At 40.0% G+C, this 25215-nt stretch overlaps 1 protein-coding gene across 3 annotated transcripts in view; it reads left to right on the top strand.

Annotated features, from left to right (window-relative positions):
- The window catches only part of sntg2 (syntrophin, gamma 2), a 101227-nt gene that overhangs the window by 69258 nt on the left and 6754 nt on the right, over positions 1-25215 (top strand). For all 3 annotated transcript variants that reach the window (XM_013915229.1, XM_005750431.1, XM_005750430.1), the window contains exons 13-14: positions 3517-3588; positions 3865-4071. In XM_013915229.1, coding sequence (XP_013770683.1) covers positions 3517-3588; positions 3865-4071 — 279 coding nt within the window. The remainder of the gene's footprint in view (positions 1-3516; positions 3589-3864; positions 4072-25215) is intronic.

Below are 25215 nucleotides of genomic sequence, written 5' to 3'. Positions count from 1 at the left end.
TGAGAAGCTTCTTCCTCCCACACGCTGAAGACATGCATGTAAGGTTATTTGGTGACTCTAAATTGGCTACATATGTGAGGTTGATGGAGTGAAATGTATAGAATAAAAGTGCTATATGAATGTATGCTTAAAGTTCTCTGAGGGGTCAGTAAGATGACAAAAGCATTGTATATATGTGGATATTACATAGCTCAACAGCCAGTATTGCTGCCTCTCTGTACTCATTAGCACACTGACAGCATTTCCATGTACTGAATATCTTAAAGAGCTCTGCTAACCTTGCCCTTGCTACTTGACATCCCACTGTCCATTTGCATATGTGCAGGAAATTAAGCATTTCATCATCTATGCAGATGCTTTCTGCAACTCACGTCGGCACACTGTTGCATTCCTTTTGACTTCCATCCTCTGCTCGAGTCTCCAGACTGGCTCTGTTTCTGTGTCAGGTTACACGGCTGTCTGAACAGTGCATTTTTACAATTCCCTCTGCACACTGATGCTTTGTGTTAACATTAGTGATGGTCACCCCAGCTGTTTGTTGAAATGGCAGGAACAAGAGCCTGGCCTTGTTTAAACTACACTTGCTGATACCATCAAACGGGCCCTTTGTTGCAACTTGTGCATCATTGTGCTTGAGACATCACTACAGGAAAAAGAATCATAACCATCAGAGATTTTTAGTAACACTGGGTGAGAGGCCTCTGGTCTGGTATACTCAACCACATACATAAACTACAACATTAAAACTTAATCTGGCACAACCCCCCCATTCCCAAGAAAACAGATTTAACCTGGTAGGGCATGGACAAAGGACCTATGGGGGTGTCCTGTGAAGTTCTGGGATATTGGTTTGTGGGTTCTGCAGCTGGGTCGTACTCTTAGTGTGGGGGATTTTGCTTGGTCTTTAGAAGATTTGATGTCCATTAAATGGCAGAACCTAAAGTTTACCAGGAGAAGGTTGTAATGTAATGAGATCATTAGCATTATTAACTTCACCTGTCAGTGCTGATAATATTTTGGCCAGTATAATTTTTAAAGTGCTGCAGGAAAGTCTTTTACAAAGAGTATGCCAGAGGCTAAAAAAAAAATTGTGACACAGAAATGGTGTTTTTGAAGGTGAGCTTAGGAAGAAAAAACCCCAAACCTTTTTGTAGCTTTTCGTAGTTTTTAAATAAAGAGAAAAAGCTACAGGCTGGGAGCAGGCGAGAACTGCAGTACACTACACACAACGCCGATCAGTTACAAAAATGAAAAGGGTTTTTTTGGTTAAGATATAGGCCAGTCATAGGACCAACAAATCATGTTTACAGGATGAGAGCAAAAGAAGTGAGCAGCTGTACTTTTAATGAACAATACTAATGGATGTATTGTGAAGTCACTGAAGTTATGGTTCCTTGAGCTAAAGACATTATGCAGCTGGTGGGCTGTGAAATGCCAGACGTGTCCTCTAGCTTGTGTTGAAAAATGGTAGTAGCCAATATCCCAGAGGCCGAGAGGCCTTGAATATTCAGCAGTATGTTTTTATTAGTATCAATTATCATGTGTCAAAAAGAAGTCAACAGTAACAGCTCAGCAGAGTAAGAGAAAATTTACTTTAGTACTTCAACAATGTTAGCTGTTGGAAACCAAAAAAAGGCCTTATTTTTATTATTTTAAATCCAAAACAGTAAGGAGTCTTTAGGGATGTTTACGGCTGTCGCTACGTGTTATTCAGTCATTTAGCTTTTTCATGCAAAGCTGATTTTCTATGGGATGTTTTGTTGTTTTGTTATTTATAGGACCAGTACAACACAACCTATCGTAAAGAAGACAAAGAGGCAGTAGACATTGTTCATTGTGATTAAATAAGTGGAAATACACTGAGGAACGATTTTAGAACAGTTTCACAACTAATTTTGTTTACCTGGGACATAATGGAAATTTCTTTGATCTTATTAGATGCTGTCACACTGGAAAATTATTTTAAATACCTAAACAAAATCAATCAACAAATTAAGGATTTTCTTTATGCACAAGCAAACTGAATGTTGCAGAAGATACAGCAGACATTTTTATGAATTCAGTAGTTTAGTTTATTAAGATCCCCATTAGCTCCTGCAATAGCAGTACCTACTCTTCCTGGAGTGTGACGAACTTTAATAAAAAAAATTTTTTTTTCATACAAAACAGACGTACTACATTAAAAGAAAAAAAAAAAAAAGGCTCAAAAACAAGAGAACAACACAATTAAAACCAATAGCTCCACATTAAATATCTGTAAGAATCACAACTCACTTTTGCTTTTTAAATGATCAACTGACCAACATGCTCATCACACAGATGTCGGAAACCTAACAAAAAATAACCAATTCTACTGACTATTCCCGTGTAATTATTTATTTATTTATTTATATATATATATATATATATAGTTTCAATTTTTTGAAAAAAGTTGTGTTAATTCCTAAGATCAAGAATAGTCCTCAGAGTAGTCATTTGAGGATGACTATTCTATCCAGTCTGTACTTTGGAGTCAGATGTATAAATATGTTTAAAATCTAAATGATAAAAGCTCCTTCTAGGATAATGCTGATTGTTTGTTGTTGTGAAACTAAACCAAACCAAACTAAACAAGGAGCTAAACTTAAGTTACATAAGATTATTTACTCAACTGTACAGTAACTCCTAACATAACTCTTGCATATATGTCTCTGATTTCTAGGAGTTGGTCAGTTAGCTTGATGCTAACACCTAATGAAAGTACAAATCTAAGACTAGTCATGAAATTTAGTTAATAATGTTAAATATTAAATCATCAAAAATACTTACTTCAGGTAATTCTAAAGCTAATGTTGAAATAGCATAAAGAAAAAAAGGATGGATTTTTGCTTACCAAAGAGGATTATAAACATCAACTACACTACAGATATTTAATATTATTAGCATACGTGTAACCTTTTCAGATGACTGATCATCAGGCTTATAGTGTCCACTTGGCAAAAAAAAAATCAAATGACCACACTTTGTGTGCATAACATTGTATCTCAGTTTAAGCACACCCCAAATAAAGCTCCCAGCCTTGCGTTGGACATGCAGTAAGTCTGTATGTCTACTAAATTCAGCCGGCCCGTCACTTTCATTTTTAATTTTTCTTTCTGTGGCCATAAAAAAATATTCTCAGTTGGATTTTTTACAAATCCCAATTTAAAGGGAGGGATTATTTAAAGTTGTTATTTGTGAAACAAAACCTGGAAGTCCTAATTTTTAAAGGCTCTGGTTTATTTTGCTGTAGTCTTTGAAATCTACGCGTTACTTTCATGATTTAAATGTTCTCCCCATACCGAGTGCAGCAGGATCAATCCATTTTGCTCCTTGACACTGGCAGTCATCCAGGGCTTCACAGAAAGCAACAAAGCGACCTGCCTAACTTTCATTTGCATTTATTATGTGGATGAGGAAGTGCTGCTAACAAGTGCAAAAAAGCTTGTTTGTATACGCTTCCTCTTCATCTCATCCTCCTTGATGTTTATTTCTTAGATCAGTGCTGCTGACTGGGGACAAGCTGAAACAACATATAACCTCTATGAGGTTCTTTTCAAGGTTCACAAGGTAAGTTATGAGAAGGATGCTGTGATGTGCATCAGGGCTGTTCAAATTTTGATCACCTGTTTGCTCTCTTTAAAGATGTCAGTTTTCCTCTTTGAGCATGTCGTATAGTGATTCAGGGAGCTGTCTAACCAAGGCATGAACACAGAGAAGGTTCATCTGTTTAATCTGCGAATATAGAGAAATACTAGTGATTCCTTCTACTTACATCAGCTGTAGAAAGTGAAATAACAGCGTACCTTTCCCCCAGTATGTAGTAATTACAAGTTTGCATTACAGCTGTGGATGGCAGAGGACTGCTGGCTCCAGGCAAGGCTCTACTTGGGACTGGAGCATTCTCCTGAGCAGGACACGGAGTCTCTGTGCTTCAGTATTCTGGTCGGCCACGGCCAGAGCCACACCTTCAGGGTAGAGCTGGCCACTGACCTGGCTATCTGGGAGAAGTCCTTCCAAAGGGCGGTCTTCTTGGAAGTGCAGCGAATACAAGTGAGTACTTTCATATAAAATGATGTCGGACCCTTTTTGGATATTTTCTGTTTGAATATTAGTTCGAATGGAGTGCCTCTAAAATAAAGCACCTTTTTCTCAACTCAAAGGAGGAACGCGAAGTATTGAATGTTTGTGGAAATTAAGACCACAGCACAACTCTGTGTTTCCGTTGGGCTTTAGAGCCAGAAGGAAGATAAATAGCATCAATAATCTTGGATGATGACTAAAATGTACTCTTCCAAATGCAAACATGACAGTCTGAAAATGGAGCTTTATAATCCTTTAATACCAGTATTATTGCATAGGAACATTACAGCACAATTGCATTTGTGTGTAATATTCCTGTACAATCGTGCACTGGTCCATTTAACAGAACAGAACAGCACAAAAATGTTAACATAAAATTTGAAAGCCATTTAAATCCTTCTGTAACACCTATATGATATTGCTATGGTTATTGTCATTGCACCTTTTGTTTTGAGGAAGTGACTTGCATTCATCATTTACTTCCTGTATTTATTAAAACTGTGTATATTATATTTGATACATGAGTTTTTGAACACCTCTTAAAGAAGAAGAAAAATCTTTGTTGATTGGTTAGATGGAGACAATGAGCTGGAAAGGATGTGCAGCAGGTTAGGATGATTAAAGACAGAGATAGAAATGGATGGAGTTAAGTTAGTGGAGTGCAGAGAATTAGTAAGGTGGAAACGAGGGTAGCTGTGTAAAGGAATGAAGTGTGGAAAGTCGTGTTTATCCAGGTGGCATACCTGTGATGGTATGAAGATGTCTTGAAGAGAGGATGTGGCGTTTTTTAAACTCGAGTGTTTAACACAATCTTGGACAAAAACTGGTTCACCCGAAAGACAAAACGCCAAAACACAGACTTAACAATGTGGTGTATGCTGTACAGTGCAGCGAGGAATGCTCAGACCTCTACATTGGAGAGACCAAACCGCCACTTCACAAGCGCATGGCACAACACAGAAGAGCCACCTCCACAGGACAAGACTCAGCAGTCCATCTGCATCTTAAGGATAAAGGTCACTCTTTCGAGGATGCCAATGTTCACATTTTGGACAGAGAGGACAGATGGTTTGAAAGAGGAGTGAAAGAAGCCATCTATGTCCACTGTGAGCGACCATCTTTGAACAGAGGCGGTGGTTTACGACACCAACTGTCTGCCATCTATAATCCAGTTTTGAGATCCCTTCCCAGACGCCTTAACGCCCACTCACATCCTGGGCCATCTGACCTCAGGAATTCGCATGATAAGGTGGGGCCAGGTTTCACAATGAACACACCCGAAACTCTGGCGGATTGGGACCCACACCCAGTTTCACACCTTGGCTCAGGCGATTAGAGGATCATCAGGGGGTCCTTTTGTCCCTCTGTGGGGGGTCACTCCCACTAGGTTATATCTGGGACTCTCCACCATTTGACCTTAGAACTGAAGAAGCTTCTCGGATGAGAGGTGAAACGTCTTCAAGCAACTTAAAGTCCAGACGCTTTTCTTTGCAAGCTCCTTTGACAATCTTGGAGATTGAGAAACTGCCAGAAGAGTAGAAGAATGAGACCAATTTTCAAGAACAGGGTTGATGTGCAGAGCTGTAGTAACTAGAAAGAGATGAGGCTGATTAGCCATGAAGAGTTGTTGAAGCTAGGTTAAGTGACACTCGGTGACATGCGTTAGGGCTTCATGCTGAGAATGAACACTACAGCTGTGATGTTTGCTTGATGTTTGATGATGGAGAAGAATAGAGACGATCAGACAGAGTTGCACTGTGCCTTTGTAGATCTAGAGAAAAGCTCTCTGAACCCCTTTTGTTTGCAGTGGTGATGGACAGGTTAACAGATGAAACGAGACAGCGGTCTCTGTGGACTTTTACAGATGACACTCATGAAATCTGTAGTGAGAGTAGGAATAGAATACATGTGTGTGAATGAGAGGTAGGCAGGTGGAAAGGTGAACATGCAAAGTTGGATGAATTTAAATACCTGTATTCAACCAGCTGAAACTATAGACAGTGCACAGGAGAGGTCAAGAAGAGAGTGCAGGCTGGGTGGAGCAGTTGGAGACAAGTCTCTGGGATGATTTGCGACAGAAGCCTAGCAGTGAGTCTAACAGCAGAAGGAGAAGGCCGAGTTGAAGATGTTAGGATTTTCATTGGATGTGACCAGAATGGACTGGATTAGAAATGAGTACATCAGAGGGACAGGTCAGGCAGAGCAGTTTAGAGGCTGAGATGGTTTGGACATATGCAGAGGAGGGATAGAGGATATACTGGACAAAGGATGCCAAAGATGGGCCTGCCAGGTACACCACAGAAGATTCATGGCTGTAATGAAGGAGGACACAGTAGAGGGTTGGTGTGACACAGGAGGGATAGGGGTGAGATGGAGGCAGATGATCCACTGTGGCAACCTCTAAAGGGAGCAGGCAGAAGAGGACATTTGGAAGACGTCTAAATCAGTAAAACAATCAGTACTTTTCTGTGATATAAAAATCTAACACATTATCTCCCCACTGGTGAATTACAGGCAATAACAGGCTTGTCTTTTCTTTTGACTAAGGAAACCTTTGTTAATTCCAGTTTTGTTATGAATAACCATTACTTGAAATCTGTCAAAAATGTCATATTTGTAAGTTTTGGGTTTTTTTTTGTTTCTGTTTAAATATACAAAGACATTTACAAACAGTTATTTTAATAATAGAATTTCACCAACATGATTTAGTGTGTCGGGTTTGACGCGGTGAGCAGTTAAGAGTTTTCGTGGCACAGATAGTGCAAATAAAATTAGAGATTGGATTTGGGTCTGAGGGAATCATTATTCAGTCGTATGGCTACACCAGGCTTAACATGCCACAACATTTTTGAATTCTCTGGTTACAGCTCAGAAAAATGCCAGAGGTCTTACCTGCTTCAGATGAATTTGTCTGGCTTGCAAATGGGGCTTAACTGGTCCCCTGACAGTTCCATCCAGCCCATTCCTCCTCTCAGTTTGACAAACATGCACTGAGTTTCGTATCTTTCCCTTGATTTAGGGTATCAAATAGACCGAAATCCCTCATGGAGGCTGGTTGTCATCAAAGTCTAAAAAAGTTGGTCTTTTAGTTTGTGTCCAACGAGCTACATGATCGTTACACATCGCAGGGCTTGGTGAACAAATGACAGCTGGGACAAAAAGCTTTAAAGGTTTTTGAACTGTGATTTCTTCTGGTAATAATAAATACATGTTTCCTTAATTCTTGCTAGGAGCAACGCTTGAATTTATTTTCTGACACGAGCAGTTTCTCTCGTATTTCAGGCCTGCTTATATTAATCACAGTGGTGTCTGCCTATGCAGCTACCCTTGGAAACTATTGTGATGATTGTCAAACCAGCGAATCACTTGTCTAGTTGACAGATGTGTAAAACACTTCTTAATTATAATAACAGATCAGTTCATTTTTTTGGCAACTTACAAGTATATGGATGTAGAGCTCATTGTAATTTGCTGTCTAGGCCAGCTGCCAATAGTTTGACTGCAACTTAAAATTAATAATTAAAATACATTCAGTTTAAATGTTTCATCCTTAACATACATAACAAAATGTTACAGCATACAGCAGGAAAACTCAAACCTTACTGTTTCAGACAAAGTGATATCACACAAAAGGGGAAAAAAAAGCTCAACCAGAAATACTTTGGGTGTAGGACCTGACAATGAGTCACACGAATTCTTTGTAGTGCATTTGAGCTGGCGCTATATAATGCTGCATCTTGGACACCTCCCAATGTTCAGACAAACCTCCCAGTGAAAGACACTTTATTTTCAGTCTTTTTTTGTTTTCGTAGATTTTATTGGCCTGCATGTTAATTTAACACTGATGTTTAGGAGTTTAAAGCCATCGCCAGGCCACAGAAGCTCTGTTTTTGTGCTCGTTCTGTAGTGAAATACTTCAGGGGCAACTTTTGATTTTTCAAACACCTGCTGGTGTTTTGTCGTTCTCTTTGTGGTCGGCTCTGCTTCATCAGAGGGCAGATGTTTGGAGGTTATTTCTTTGATGCTGGCTAACTAATGCCAACTGTGAGCCGCACTTCATATTTAAAGTAGATTCACTGAATACTAAACCCAGATCCAGAGAAAGCTGCAGCTACCTCAGGTGAGGGCTGAGCGCATTTGGTATTTGGGCTGATTTAGCAGGGAAATAATGTGTTTGTGTTGCCCTGAATGCATTTCCATGTGCCTACCAAAAATATATATATATACTGCGTGTGTGGCAATGATGGAGAGAGGGAGCTCTTTGATATTAAAATTGTGCCGCTTTCATTATCTGACTGGATATAACCCAACCCAAACAAACTCTAGGCCCAACTGCTTTTTAATAAATCTTCTTACCGTACCCCTAAAATACTACTTCCATAATCAACACTGTGTTAAGTTACCTCAATATTTTCAGAGAAATGCATATTTCGCCATGTGTTACAAAAAAAAAAAAGAGGGGGAAATTGGATAAAATCAGGGCAAAAGAAGAATCTGCAAACCTGAAAAAAGAAACTACCTGCTGTAGATGAATAGTATCTAAAAGTCATGTTTTTAAGAAATAGAAAAAAATAGAGATACAGCTGACCCTTCAGTTACTGTTAAATTATGTTGCTGTCATGAAGCCATTCCTATGAAAGGTATGCCAAACACAACAAGTGGACTGAAAAAACAGCCGTGAGGAATCCTGATTTGGAATTTTTGGTTCAAAATTGTCTTTCACAGTGAATTTCCAAAGGTTTCATTTCTCAGCTTAATACCAACACAGTGAAATCACGCCTGGGTAAAAAAAAAAACAGAGTGGAAAGTCATGGATTGTCTCCCCCAGAGTCCAGACCTCAACATTACTGAAGCAGTGTGGGATCATTTTGAAGCAGAATGGAACAAAAGGCAGCCAGCATGTAACCAAAGAGAAGCTTTGAATGTCCTTTGAGAAGCCTAGAGAACTGTTCCTGAAGACTACTTCAAGATATGAACAATAAAGGTTTCGGGCTGTATTCTTCAACACAGTGTAAGGTATTGACTTTGAAAGGTTAGAACTAGGGATGGGTATCGTTTAGGTTTTATCCGATACCGGTGCCAAATCGGTACTTTTGAAACGGTGCTGGTGCTCAAACCGGTGCTTAAAGAATGGAGAACACTAAATTGGTCCAAAAACCTCTCATGTTCAGCTGTTTTTTGTAAAAATATAACAATGTTAGCCTTTTCTGCAGCTATGGGGCATATATGGTATCACTCTTGGCTGGAAGCAGTGCTTAAACAATGGAAAAAACACAAACTTTGTCCAAAACCTCTCATGTTTAACTGTTTTCCACTTTTTCTTTGGTCATTTTAGCCTTTTTAGCCAGGGTGAAGGGAGTATCTGCCATCAAACAAGAAGACAGCCACATGTAGCTATGATGATGTTTGCTAGTTCACCTTACATGCATTAATGTAATAACGTGGTTAGCCTACTCAACGTAAATTAGCTACTCACGCAGAGAAGAACGGCTGCTGCTGCCACCATCATCCGTCATCATTTCTGCTACACTGGCAGGGCTAGGGGCCAGGACTCTCCTCTTCGTGTTTTTGGGGGATGTTGCATAACAGGCAACCTACCCGCAGTAGATGTGCTCGGTGTGAGGTCTCGCAGCAAGCTATCAAATACGGCGCATTTCTGGGCTTTTAAAAAAAAACGCTATGCATCGCCAGGTGTTTCATCGGATTTGAGGTGTTACCTCCTTTGACAGTATCAGCTTAAAGCACTTGTTGCTGCTGAGTTTGCATCTTTTGCTGTGAAGTACAGCCAGACTTTTGACCGCTTCGCCTTGGACATTTTTAATCTGTAGCTCTGCCCTAACAGAACGTACGTACCTGGCCCCGCCTACTATCCTCGTAAACGTAAAATGATTGGCTAGAATCTAAAGTGTATCACAGCTCAGGAAAAAAAGCACCGAAATAAAGCACCGAAATGTGCGCTGCTTTTCGGTCTGGTTACTACCGTTTATGTCAGAACCGGTGCCATCATGGCACCGGACACCGGTACCCATCCCTAGTTAGAACTGTACAAACTTTTTTCTCTCATTCTGTATTTCCACGCATCTTTCTACACCTATTTCACATTTTCCAAGCAAAATACAAAGAAATGAGGGGCGGTTCATGACTTTTGCACTTTGCACTTTTTTGTCAAGCTTGTTCCAAAAGTGACTCAGTCCCCATTGTTAAAATGCCCTTTCAATAGTCACGATCTTTAACAATAAAAAGCATTAAACAGCTTTACAAAAAGGAGTGTCCCCAAAATGACGATCAGTTGAAGTATTGACATAAATTAGCAGATTAAATATTAAATAAATGTAGCTAACTAGTTATTACAATGCAGCTTCAAAAGAATCCTAATTTGCACGAGGGTGCAATTTAATGTTTGCTTCAGACTTTTGTACCTGAGATCAAAACGCAACACAGAAAAGCAGAGATGGGCTTTTAGCTTTTATGTGACACCGTTTATATGCACATATATTGTCTTTGTTTTTTTTGAAAAAAAAAAAAAAGCCTTTTAATGTTGGCTCCTTTTTCACATGAACAAAAGTAAGTTAATCAATGAAGGTCAAACGAATAAAAAGCAATTAAGCCTAATATTTGTTTCTTGTGATAAATGTGCTGAAGCCTAAAAACTCATTGATAAACCTGAAGTCTCAGTTCAGTATTGTTAGCGTGTTTCTCTTTTCCCTCAGTCCTTTCAGAAGCTAATGTGCTCAGTCGGGTTTTATCCGTTGATGGCCAGTTCAAGAACCTTCCGTTTTTATTTCTATTAAAAGCTTTGTGTTTACGATTGTTGTTATGTAGCGAGAACAAGGGCCAGCCAATGAGACAGAGTTATTAACAGCCAGGGTAAACTAGAAGTGAATAGAGCCTGTTGCTGGCATTATGTGCTATGAATCAACACTGGAAAACAAACTAATCCATGTACCCGAGCAGCCGTAAGGGGCCATGATGGGACGTGATTTGCTAAACATTTCATGTTTCACACGTCTGCTTCTAAAGCAGAAAAGTGAAGCCAACCCAGTTCTTCATCAGTGTTACACTGATGTCAGTGACTCAGTCCCCACTGACCCCCATGTTAAAGCGCCCAAACTCATAAGACAGACAAACATGAATATTTTAACAGGATGAGCAAGTTATCAGTTTAGTTTTGTTTTTCCTATGAAGTAACTAAAGTTATGGTGTTATATGATTACCTGGCACTGAATCTACCAAGGAAGATCACTTTTTTAAAAATAAATAAAAATACTGAAATTAAGGTTCAACGTCCGATCCACAGGCCAGTCGGTGACACCCCAGCGCCTGTCTTGGTTTCACACCTGTTTTAATCATGGCCACTTCTCGTCTTTCTCCTCACTTTGACTTTCTACCGCTACATTTTGGTAAATGCCAATCCAGCCTATGGATTCCTCCTTGCTGATAAGAGATTTGCATCTTGCAGCCTCGTCTCTGGGAGTCTGCTGCCCGTTCTTTTGTCTTGATCTTGTGATATTTTCACACCTGTGCTTTCTAGACTGAGAGTGACGTCCTTGACTGTCGTTTTGAAGTTCTTCTTCACAGCTCCAGGGATTTTTCTGTCATCAGCTGAAGTTGTTCGCTATGGGCAACCTGTCCTGTGTTTATTTCAAAGTCTAGCACTGGGTACCTTTTCCTTCAGATCTTCCCACACTGCTGTTCTTTATATATTGTTATGATTCTGTCTTTTTTGCTTTCAGACGAGCTGTGTTTCTGTCAGTCAGGTTTCTGGTCGTGTTGTATGCCTTTGGCTTTAGCTGCAAACGGATGAAGAGATGGACTGAATGAAGGCTTAGCAGCAATAGACTTTAATTTGTGACCAGTCCCTGCAAGAAACTCATCTGCTTGTTGTTTTTAACGAACTTTCACTATTTTGTGAAATAGTAAAATGCATGGAAATCAAAAGTTGATAGTTTCTCCTTTACTGTCATTTTTGTTTTGATTTTAAAATCAAAACAATAATAAACAGAGTATGAAATGCTTTTCATCTTTTGAGGGCACTTTAGTTTGGAAGTTAGATTTTTTTTTTCTGATCAACACCCTGGTGTTAGTCAACCACATTATGTGTTAAAAAAAAAAAGTTAAAAAAAAAAAAATCAGCACTGCTCATTTCTGCCAATTTAATGCTTCAGCAGTGAGAAGTTATTTAAAAGTGATGAAGTTCAGTGTGATTTTCACTTAGTCTTATTAAGAAACTAATTGCTTCTAAAACAGAACGACTAGCCAGCACTCCGTTTTCCATAAATGTTATTGTTACTTTCAGCGCATTTATCACAAGGAACCTAAAGAATTAGTCTTCACATCAATGAGCCATTAAATTGCCTCTTAAGCAAAAATGTTTAAAGTGAAAAGCTCTTGTGGAGAGTGCTTTGTTAAGAAATCTGTGGTTGTAGCTGTTTCATGTCCATCAAGAGGTCTAAACATAAATACTCCACAGACAGCTTAAGAAGCCAGGAGTCGAGTCACCCAGGACGCTCTTCCCCTGTTTTCTCAGTTATGTTAACTTTCATAATTTAGTTTAATTGGCTTCTAATTTTTTATCCAGTCAGCACGTGCGAGACCACATAGATCCCAAAAACATTTGACGCAGCACTTTGCCTTTAAATTTATTATGCCAGCATCTTATTTGTGTCTGCTCTCTCTAGTTTGTTTCACTGTAGGATCTTTACATTACAATATAAAGCGCTTTGATGCAACTGTCCTTGTGATTTGATGCTATATAAATCAAATTCAGCTAAATTCAATTGCTGCATAGCTTTGTGTAATGTCCTATGTAGCCTTTCTAATAGTTGTAAGTCAGATGGCTCAAATGTGGCATGCTAACAAAATGGGAACAGAGGACTTTGTAACTTTACAATATTACTTTTGAGAACAGGGCACCTTATTGGCACCAGTTCTCTGGTAAGTGTGGATTGAGCTGCACGCTGTTGGTCTGTGAGCAGATGTCCCACTAAAGGATGTCTGATATTTTAGTCAGAAACAGACTCCATGAGAAGCATGCTGGAGGTCATTCTGAATGACTTTGGCAGAGCTCGTCTTCACAGAAATGAGCCGATATGGGTCCTGCTGCTGGGTTGGTGCCCTACTATAGCTCTATCTAGCTTTTTCTGTGTAATGGGGCATTTCCTCCACATGCTTTAGACTGTGCTGGGAGACACAGCAGACACCCCTTACAACAGCATGTATGCATTTGCCATCCAGGAGGAGTGGGGCTACCTGTGCAACCTGAATGGGCAGGAGATACCATCTCATGCTACTAGTAGTGACAAGGACGCCAGCAAAGATAGAGGAAAATCAGTCAGGAGGGATAAGCAGAGAGCAATGGTCTGTGGACACCACCTGCTAAACCCTTTCTGAAGGTTGTCTGGTTGTTGCCTCTCCAGTGCACACTGTCACTTTCTTTTGCAGCAAAGCCGGTGTAAAAGGAAGTGACAACAATAGCTCATACTTGCATTATACTCAACCGTATGTCGGATAATTGCACGGTGCCAAATTTTTGGGTTGCATAAAAATTCACCGTTTGTAATGAACAAATTGTCTGACACTAAATTTTCTGGCGAATAACAGATGCTTTGGGTGTAAATATTAACAAATGAATGTGTGAGGGATATAAGGATATTCCTCTGGGATTTATAGTGGCTGGAATTGTTTGGCCATTGGCGTCTTTGTGTTGGAGTATTTTAATTGTGTGAACTGTGGCAGGATTCAGTGTGATATCTGGCAGCAGCGCTGCGAGAAATTTCCATCTTTTGACACATAATTCATTTTAAAGTTTGAATTATTTAGCCAGTACCTATTCTCTTTCTTTTCTGTTCTCTGCTTTGATGTTCGAGCTGAAAATGAAAACGTGGCTTTTCCTTTTTTCCTGCATATTTGCGTAATTTTCTTTGTGTAAATGTCCGCTCCTTAAAAGTCAACAGCTGTCAGCTTCATCTTCAATCATGAATTCAGAAAGCTTCTAAAATGGGAGAATGTTGATTGAATATTAATGTGTTTGATGAGAATCAACTTTCTGATAAAGAATCCAAAAAAGCATCTTATGAGATGACCTGCATCTATGGATTCTACTGTGGCCACTTGAAATGTTTACTTCTAGTGGGTTAGAAGCTGTGGATGAATTTAAATGGAGACCTTTTTTATATATATTTGGTCTCAGGAAAAAGACAGAATCAGCAAAACTAAACAAATTTAAAATCGTTATGTGGAACAACCATCAACAGCAACGTGAGCACAAAAACCGATAAATGGCTTCTTCCTTGAATCATACACAACATTTATTAAATGTGAATTTCATTTCTGTAAATGTGGAACTTCAAATAAATCATGAAAAGCAGATAAAAGACCTGAACAGGGGAAATAACTTCAGTAATGGCACAGTGAAGATGATAGTCTCAGGCAACACAGAGAGGGAGAGAGGACCCAAAGAAATCTTGAAATGCTGCAAAAAGGTTTGTGCAAAAAGGGTTTGATGGTGTTGATGAAAGTAAAATGCGAACAAAGTACAATAAAAACAGTCTTAGCCTATAATTTAAACCTTCACTAAAGCTTCTGCTTCACTAGAGAAATTGACAAAATATATAATAAAATCAGAAAAAAAAGGAAATGCTGAATTTTTATATTCTTTTTCACCATTCAAAGTTAGATTAATGGGGTTTTTTTTTTCCCACCGAGTCAGACATCGCCTCCTTTCCAGTAGTTAAATGGGGCACAACTGGGAAGTTAGGGCCTCCAGGTGTTAGTACAGTAGTTTTTACTTAACAGTACTGGGTGAAAATGGGCGGTTTTTTTTCCCCCTTTTCTTTACATCTTTTATGATTCTGAATTTTGGCTTCGGGGCCCCATCGGCAGGGATTCTAACAGCACTGACTGAAGTCACACTGAACTGGACCTCCAGAACTTTTTGGAATATTTTTCATGGACTTGCCTGATAATACATACTAATAATACCTCTGATGACATTCTGTTTCTTAGTTTCTTACTTAGCATTAATTAGCAAATTTGTGTGCTTTGTAGCCACACAGTTTATGATTACAGCTTGCTTGCATCCTAAAAGTCACACTTGGCAACTACTGGCTTCAAAAACATAACATAGCACTGACCAAGCTTTAAAATATCGAGTCCTCTTGCTAGGCCATTGCAAAAAGACTGACTTCAGACTCATGTATTTGTAATATAACTTGCACACCTCGGTGACATGTGCTTGATCAGGATTTAGTAAGGCAAATAAATCAAAGAATGTCACTGAAGTTTAACACGTTAAACCAGCCGTATGCTTCTGCTCATTATTGAAAAGGAAAACAGTATTAATATTTAATTCAAATCCATCCCCTCATCTGTACTTTTTAAGATGGAAATTGAGCTGCGGCTCTGAAAACATTCCTCACGTCGCAGAAAAGGAACGCAGGATGGAACGAGGCCACTTGTTCGTTTTCGTTTTCACCACAGTATAAAGCCCCTTCTGTGAATCCGTTTGTGCCGCATTAAATTCACAACTGAATTATCCGAGGACTCGCAGATTTTTCCCCATTTGAACATTATTACCACAGTAATTCCCAGTTTCTTTAATTCCAGCCTCAGATTGAGGAAGGGGGAAAGAACATTTGATTCACCTACTGCAATAAGCACAATCACAAGCACAGATGTCGAGTTCCTTGCTTAAAGCCAAAATGCAGTCGCCTCTGCCTGTATCATTTAGTTTCTCATGGAACTTTAAAATCTTCCACACAGCCATGTCCATTATACTCGAGAATTAAGAAAGTATGGCACATGTCAGGTCAGACTTTTCATGAAATGGCCAGCGGTGCCTTTAATTCTTCTACATTCCCACCCTTTCACCTCTGAAGTGCGGCCAGCCAAAGATAAAGGCTAAAAACACTATGAAGCCTTAGGGCTTTGGTGCGTGGGACCCTTAAGTAGGGACATTTATAAATATTACAAAGCAGAGCACCTGTCAGAAGCCATTTAAATCACACAGTCAGAATCTAAAATCCTTTCCGGGTCACCATGGGAACCAGGCATAATTAAATGGCATCTTATTTCACTTTTGAACAGCAAACCAAACGTGGGTATAATACCAGCAAGCAGCATCTTTGACTCGACAATCTGAAAGTCTTGGGAAGCATGTATAATCCTTTTGTGTCCGGAGAGCTCATGTGGTCACTGAGAGTTTAGAGTCATAATTCCACAGGACTCAATTACATTCTCCAGTTAATTCGGCAGATGCTAATTCCTTAGTCCAAATCACTGTAGAAAACCGTCTTACATAGAGCAGCAGCATAACATTTTTATTCTGCACAAGGGAAGCTAAAATTACTAATGTCTCTAGCAGTTGTGCTGCTGTTTGCCAATATTCCCTTTTGGGAATGCGATGTGGTTTCTGTATCAAAGAACACCCTGGTAGCTAGGGCTGTAGTGTCGGGATCAGCTGGTCTGTAGGTTGATATGCTGCTATTTTTCCTTACAGAGAAAAAAGTAATACTATTACTAGTGCATCTCATCGAATTAGAATATTGTTCAAATTTCAGATAAATATATGTCCCAAGATCACAACTCAATACTTGTTTGTTGCTCCTTTACCATGGATTACTGCAGCATGCCATGGAGGTGATCGACTTGAGGCACTGCTGAGCTACAGCTCATCTGTCTTTTTGGGTCGGGGTTTCCTTGTTGATGATGGACAGCAAACCATTTGGTAGTAGTTTTGGTGCTGAGAGCAAGTCCTGCTGGAAAAGGAAATCAGCATCTCTTTAAGGATTGTTAGCAGATGGGAGCACGAGGTGGTCTAAAATCTGTTACCACTCTGCTGTGTTGGATTTGATAAAACACCAGGAGAGGACGTGGCACACTGGGTAAATTTTACCCTGGACTTCAAACACCTTGGATTCTGAGCCTCTCCGCTGTTTATCCGGCAGAATTTTCACTGAAAAGGTGAAACTTTGGACCACTGAGTTCCTTTCCTCCTTAGCCCAGGTAAGACACTAATGAGGTCTGTGATTCAGGAGTGGTGAAGTTAGTAACAGTGTAGCACCTTTCCCGAAGGCATCTGTGTTATGATGGCTCCTGATTTACGGACACCTGTATCAGTTGTAAAACTCTTCCTTGTTCTTGAACTTTTCTCAACAATCCTCTTAAGGCTGCAGTCATCCTTTTGTTTTTTGTTCTTTTTTAAACCACACTTCTCTCTTCCATTAATATGCTTCGATACAGCGCTCTGAGCAAGCCAGCCTTTTCAGCAATGACCTTCTGTGGCTTACTCTCCTTGTGAAGGATGTCGATTGTCATCTGGACAACTGTCAAGTCAGCAAGCTTACCCAAGATTGTGGTTTCATGTATTGAACAAGAAGCACTCAGAGCACAAACCCTCAGCCAAGGCAGGTCAGTCTCTGGGCAGTATTTGCTTTTTAAGATTATAATGTTGTATTTTATATTCATTGTCCTTCTTTTGTTCTTTTTAAACACAGAAGTTTGTAGCGCAGTAAAAAGTGTAAGGTGACATTCAGTTCTTTCTCTTTTATTTTTTTGGATGCACTTTTGTGCTGTTGAGTGTAATCCATTATTTTTAGCAAATCTTTAAATAGACTTTATGTCAAAGAAGCCAGTGGTGTACTTGTATTTTGTTAAAATGGGTGGCCAAGGAGTTGAGTGTAGCAGCTGCTTGAAAACAGAAATTCCTCTCATCAGTGAGATCTTAAGGGACATGGGCACAGTTTGATACACTGTGTCGCATTGTTGGTCCAAAGATAACGAGTTTGATGGCTCTGAGTGGATTTTTAAATAATAAGAGTGCAGATTTTGGCACTCAGTGTGATAATTTGTTTTTATTATTACAAACAGAAACAATCAGTTTTGTTTCATCATTTATTTAACAAAACAAGTTTTTATTATGCATATTTTTTCTTCAGAATAAAAAGGTCTCCTGAGGGTTGTAACAATCCCATTATGTAAGTATTGTGTAATCCATTTGCTTAGATACTGAATGTGAATGAGTGTTGAATGGGCAGTATCTAAACTACGTCTTTGATGGTTGTCAGAGGCAAAGGTAATTTCAGATTTCTTAAGACTTTGTTTCCTCGTATTTTCATAATGACTGATTTCCCTGCTTCTCTAGGTGAAAACGTCATGGGTTTAATTAAAATAAACCCTCTCACTGCGTTAACCATATGTTAGCAAAATGAAAAGGGAACCCCAAGTTCTCAGAATGACCAGTCCCACCCCTACAATTTGCCATGAAAATATAGCTAGCTCACACTTTAAGTGCCTTTGTAGTGAAGCTAAGTTTTCTCTGTGGACCAACATATTTTGCAGCGAGACAGGGCTCTATACTTTTCACAAAGCCTTGAGGAGTTGAGGGAACTCTTCCCTTTAATTTATTTCAAGTCAAAAGGCTTTAACTTGGAACAATGTAAAGAAATATACATTTTGGGTCAATAAGTTTTTGCCTTGCATTTCTACCTAGCTGAAATAACCTGAAATTTGACCCTAACAATGTTGATTCACAGCATAATGGACCGATGGCATTAACCACAGCAGCTTTGCAGGCTTATATGCTACTCTTTGTTCAGTGCCACCTCACACAAACCATACGCTCTGGGGTGTTACTTCTGAAACCGGTATTAGCTGGATAAACCACAAAGATGAGATTCATTTTTTTTTATCTATACAAGCATTTCGAAATGGGTTAGTTCAGTTTTACAACAGAATACTTTTGAACAATATGAACAAAATTGGTGGTTTGGCAAATCTGTGAGCTCTCTGAGCTGCACATCATGTTGCACCCCTAAGCCTTTCAGAAGGCTGCATCTGGACCGGTCTTCAAAACACTGGATCAGACGCTTCCAAGTAGAAAAACCCAGTTCAATGCTCATGGCAGCCACCATAAATGTGCTATCAGTCACAAAGAAGGGAATAAATGTATGGCATCAGGCCTTCAGCATGTATGCTGGGGGGGGTGGGGGCATAAAATCAACTGCTCCAACCCAACAATGTTTGTATTTAACACTTTTTTGCACTTTCCATGTTCACATGTGCACGATTGGAGAGAGCGCTGAGTTAAAGCACTCTTGTGACCCCAAACACGCTGTCATTGTAACAGGGAGAATCACTGAACAAAATATTTAATTCATGCGTTTGACTTTGCTGCTACAGTTAGAAGATCAGAGGCTCTGTGGGCGCTGCACTATCCAAACAGGCCAGACTGTAATGTCTTCAGGCACTGTGCATCGCACAAAAAATAAAAAGCCAACAATCGAACCGTGGGAGATACAGACTGGCTCGGTTAGAGGCGGTTCACTGTGCTTTATAGAATATCGCGCTTAAAATCAACTTTAAAAGATATTGTATTACGATAAAATAATATCACACTCTATGCTGCTTTAAAACAGGCATGTGTTGTTAAAATTTGTTAAAAATAAAATCAGTGCAACTATTTATAAATATGTTTCTGATAAAAAAAAACCCCAAAAAAACCCCTTACAGTTGTTAGAATTATAGCTTTGCAGCAGTAGCTCATCCCTGCAGGCCAGTGTAAATCTTGCATTTCTCAGGCCACCTTGAGTCAACCTTTCTACAAACATAAAGGTCAGAGACGTTATAGAGGTTTAAGTAGAGGGAGATAAGAGATAACAAAACTTATCTTATCTCTTATGGTTTAAACAGCACATTTATTGGCCCCATGTGTACCTAAAGTGTTGATCTAGTGTTACGTTTAAGACTTTTCTGCCTACACCGCTTTGTGAAAGCGAGCTATGGAAACTATCAGAGTTTAGGATTATTTCTGTGGCACTCTGGACTTGCAAAACAAAATTCTTTGGAAGCTTGGTTACTGCTTTGTGTCTGTGGTTAGTCGGTTATTTGACATGACTGTGCTGCAAAGCTATTCAACAATGAAGGTAACAGTTTGATTGGCTGTTTACTGTTAAATTGAACCAGAGGACTGTTGAAAATACCATTTCAGAGTCCTCAATGTCGATGTTATTTGTTGTGTTCTGCTCATGTAGAACAAACCATTAGCTCCAAATTTAAGACCTGTTTTACAGGGTTTCTGTGCTGTGTTATCTGGAAATATTGTCTAATCTTGCGCATTAATCTCGAACAGATTCTATCTATATCCACGAAGACTGGCGGCAGCAAAAGAAATTAAAGAATGATTTAGCCTGCTGATTTCATCTTTACATACAAATATTTCTCATAAAAATAGAACCTTGTGCTGTGTAACCTTGTGTTATGTTCAGTTCTCAAACCTGGAGAAAGGCATCAGGGCAACTCTGGCTCAGAAACGGGCACTGCAATGTTGAGAAAAAGATAATAGTCAGCCAGAGGCAGTTTTCAACCAACTCATGCAGATGTTATCTTTGCATTTTAAAAGCTTAAAAAAAAAATCTACTTGTGAAAAGTATGTAATTACTGTCAAGAAATGTGAAGCTTGCGCTGTCTGCTTCTGTCTGAAATCAAGGATCCATTGTTTCAGAAGTAACTTGGACATAGAAATTGTAACTAAATAAGGAAGACTGCACTCACCAGGCAATTATTTGCATTGAAATAACGCATGCAGAGAACAGTGAATATTATATGCAGTAATCCAGAAGGGTCAATTACTGATCATTCATTCATGCATGTTAAAGATCCTGCTGTATGCAGCTGATAGTTGCCAAGTTTCAATAACATAATGGTCTAGTATATCATTATTATTATAAATAAGAATGTTAATGGCAGATGATTTGTGGGTGAAATGTGTCCTATTGAGTAGAGCCATACAAAGATTAAATTGTTAACTTGGCGGCGGGTGCTTAAGATGCAGGGCATTAATTTGATTGTCCAGGTTTCGTGTCCTCTATGCAGCCTGTGCTACATGATCGATGTGACCAGTACAGTAGGCTGACAAAGGGGTACACAAGCAAAGGGAAGACAGTCAGAAAGTTCTGTGAATGTTAATGTATTTTCTTGCATTCAACATCAAAAGGCATGGACACATTCGTACATTAACTGGCCGTGTTTTTCCAGCACAGAAGCAAACCCAAACTGCAGGACGGATGAAGAATAGACCTGATTTCATTCTCTCTTCTTTGCTTTAACAATATCCCATTCCTCTGCTGTGCCAGACATTAGCTTCAAAGGGGAGTGATAATATGCAGGGGTGTTTGATGCTGCAGTCACACAGTCAGCTCTTTGCCAGCTAATGATTGGCTGAATCCGCTCTTGATGTAACATCAGTGTCAATTGTCAAATTGCGAGTGACATTCAGGACAGCCTGAAATCCAGGCTAAACAACTAGACTGACACACATCTCTAACAATGCAATCTGATGTCAAACCGCTGATTGATGCCCAACATTTCTGCATGTATTTGAATGGCATTATGAATACAGGTAACCTCTCTCTTTGGCCGTTTGGACAGGGCATTGAAACACTTTATATACTCAATGCTTCTGACCAAGCTGAGGCTGCATGGGCAGTTTCCCTCCCTATTAGTATGAAACCAAACATAAATATGGTAATGTAGCATTTTTTCAGTCTTTAATGATGCAATTGTGGGACACTGTCCTTTGGGAAGCCAATGAAAGTGATGAAGGGTTTCAATTTGCCTGTGAATCTCTGTTCTCCAGCCAATTAGGCGAGCCTCCTGTGGTTTCTGAGGAGCACTCAGCAGAATCCAACGTATACTAACCTTCAAACTGACTGGATCAGGGCATTACATAAACACTGCTGATGGGTATGAGTACAGGGTATAACAGACAAAACTGCCCAGCGTGTGTCCTCTAACACATTTTTAATCTTTTGGTTATTTGGAGGTGATGAAACCCATCATGGCACCAATGGGGGTCTTTTAACTCAGGATTAGCAGTAAAGTTGTCATATTTCGGGCGATTGTGGCTCAAGAGTTGGGAGTTCGCCTTGTAATCGGAAGGTTGCCGGTTCGAGCCCCGGCTTGGACAGTCTCGGTCGTTGTGTCCTTCGGCAAGACACTTCACCCGTTGCCTACTGGTGGTGGTCAGAGGGCCCGCTGGCGCCAGTGTCCGGCAGCCTCGCCTCTGTCAGTGCGCCCCAGGGTGGCTGTGGCTACAATGTAGCTTGCCATCACCAGTGTGTGAATGGGTGGATGACTGGATATGTAAAGCACTTTGGGATCCTTAGGGACTAGTAAAGCGCTATATAAATACAGGCCATTTACCATTTACTACACTCAACAAAAATATAAATGCAACACCTTTGTTACTGCTCCCATTCCCCATGGGATGGACGTAGAGACCTAAAATTCATTCCAGATACACAATATAACCATCCCTCCCAAACAGTGGTCACAAATCAGTCCAAATGTGTGGTAGTGGGCACATCTGCTATATTGAGATAATCCATCCCACCTCACAGGTGTGCCACATCAGGATGCTGATCTGACATCATGAGTAGTGCACAGGTGTACCTCAGACTGCCCACAACAAAAGGCCACCCTGGAATGTGCAGTTTTGTCTCACAGCAAAATGCCACAGATGCCACAAGCAATGAGGGAGCGTGCAATTGGCATGCTAACAGCAGGAATGTCAACCAGATCTGTCGCCCGTGCATTGAATGTTCATTTCTCAACCATAAGCCGTCTCCACAGGCGTTTCAGAGAATATGGCAGCACATCCAACCGGCCTCACAACCGCAGACCTCGTGTAACCACACCAGCCCAGGACCTCCACATCCAGCAGGTTCACCTCCAAGATCGTCTGAGACCAGCCACCCAGACAGCTGCTGGAACAATTGGTTTACACAACCAAACAATTTCTGCACAAACTGTCAGAAACCGTCTCAGGGACGCTCAACTGCATGCCCGTCGTCCTCATCGGGGTCTTGATCTGACTCCAGCTCGTCGCCGTAACAGACTTGTGTGGGCAAGTGCTCACATTCGATGGCGTCTGGCACGTTGGAGAGGTGTGCGCTTCACGGATGAATCATGGTTCACATTGTTCAGGGCAGATGGCAGCTGAGAATGTCCCAGTTCTTGCATGGCCAGCATACTCACCGGACATGTCACCCATTGAGCATGTTCGGGATGTGCTTGACCGGCGTATACGACAGCGTGTACCAGTTCCCACGAATATCCAACAACCTCGCACAGCCATTGAAGTGGAGTGGACCAACATTCCACAGGCCACAATTGACAATCTGATAGACTCCATGTGACGATGTGTTGCACTGCATGAGGCAAATGGTGGTCACACCAGATACTGACCGGTTCTGGGTCCCCAGACCCCCAATAGCGCAAAAAACTGCACATTCCAGGGTGGCCTTTTGTTGTGGGCAGTCTGAGGTACACCTGTGCACTACTCATGATGTCAGATCAGCATCCTGATGTGGCACACCTGTGAGGTGGGATGGATTATCTCAATATAGCAGATGTGCCCACTACCACACATTTGGACTGATTTGTGACCACTGTTTGGGAGGGGTGGTTATATTGTGTATCTGGAATGAATTTTAGGTCTCTACGTCCATCCCATGGGGAATGGGAGCAGTAACAAAGGTGTTGCGTTTATATTTTTGTTGAGTGTATTTCACTTGTGCTGTATGCTATAAGCTGAAATATCACCAAGCATGTTAGAGTCATGGGTTATGCAGAACCTGTCTTACTTTGGCCTGTCCACAAATACATGACTGTTTTGGTAAATATGGTGTTGAACAGGGTTTTTCAAAGGTTTTCTTTGGACATTGGCTGTTTGTTCCCTCATTTTCAGTCCACCTCTTGTACTTGACCATTTTTTGAGAAAAGTTTGTTTGGTTGTTTACTTGCCTGAGCTACTGAACCTCAAGCATAAAAAAGCAAAAACACAGTATTTTTCTCATTTCTTTACTTGACTATGCAAAAAAATGCCAACGATAACAGTTTGACAGGCACAAAATAGTAATTTTGCACCATCAGTGTTACTCCTAAAGCTCTATTAGCCAGAAACATGGCATATCTTGACATGATGTGAAGCGTTTCCTTAAAGAATGGCAGAAACTGGAAAAGTGGTCAGGCCTAAAAGAAACAAAACAAAAGAAACCCCAAAACATATGAACGACAGCAGATGAAGTTACGTCCGTAGGAAAAAATAAATAAATGGGAAAAGATAAAGCAAAGACCTGACACAGAATCTGTGAAATGCATCTGACCATTTACTTTTCACTGAAACTCATCAGAAATGCTTTAGTGTCGCTGTCAAGAAGCCGTTCTTAAGGAAAGGGAACAGGAAGAAAAAGGCGATGTATCCCAAATTACACAAGTGGACTGAAAATCAGTGGCAACGGGAGTGATGCATCTAAATTTGAAATTTCGTGATTCAAACATCAGCATGTCTGAGGTCAAGAGAACAATACAACTCATTGTCTAGAAGGGGTAAAAAAATAAAATAAAAATTAAAGTTAAGTTTCCTTGCAGGTGATGAATATTGCAAACCGTGTTTCCCTGTAGGTGGTGCACTTGTCCTCTTTAAGTGCATTGTCTTTCATATTTTTTGTCTACCTGCTTCAAGAACTTTTCATCTGATCATAATTTCCACAATAATAACGGTAAAATTTTGGGGGACATTTTCTGTTGCCTGATATTAACCGACATCGGCGTGTTGACATGAACGATGTACAGCGGGGAGTGGACGACGTTTCTATATGGTCTCACGGCACTTTTATGTTGGCTGAATATTTAAAACATAAAGAGAGTTTGAAAGCAATAATTAAAAAACCCAGAACAGCTGCACTGTATCAGCTGTTCAAATTTTACATTTGGGTAATGACCCAGGATTTGGCATTTCTGAATATTTTTATATTAAGCTATCAAAATAATCAAGTGTTACTTTAGGCACCTGATGTTGATGATAACTGATTTATATATTTTCTTTCTTAAAATCTTGTCAACTTGAGAAACATGTCACCGAGGATTTTCAAATTAACACTTTATGTGCAGCTACGACATTCAATACAGTCAAAGTGTTGGTGAATGTTACGAGTTACTTTCCTCAGTGTGGGGTTAAAAAAAAAAAAAAATGCTGCAGGTCACTGAAAAGTCTTTTTTAATGAGCATGAATTCTTAGAAAAATTTGTATTTTTGTTCTTAAAATATTTTTTGTTT

This window comes from Pundamilia nyererei, unplaced genomic scaffold, assembly GCF_000239375.1.
Source record: "Pundamilia nyererei isolate P.nyererei 1_Seehausen unplaced genomic scaffold, PunNye1.0 scaffold00274, whole genome shotgun sequence".
NCBI lineage: Eukaryota > Metazoa > Chordata > Actinopteri > Cichliformes > Cichlidae > Pundamilia > Pundamilia nyererei.
This window is presented reverse-complemented; position numbering and strand designations above follow the sequence as displayed.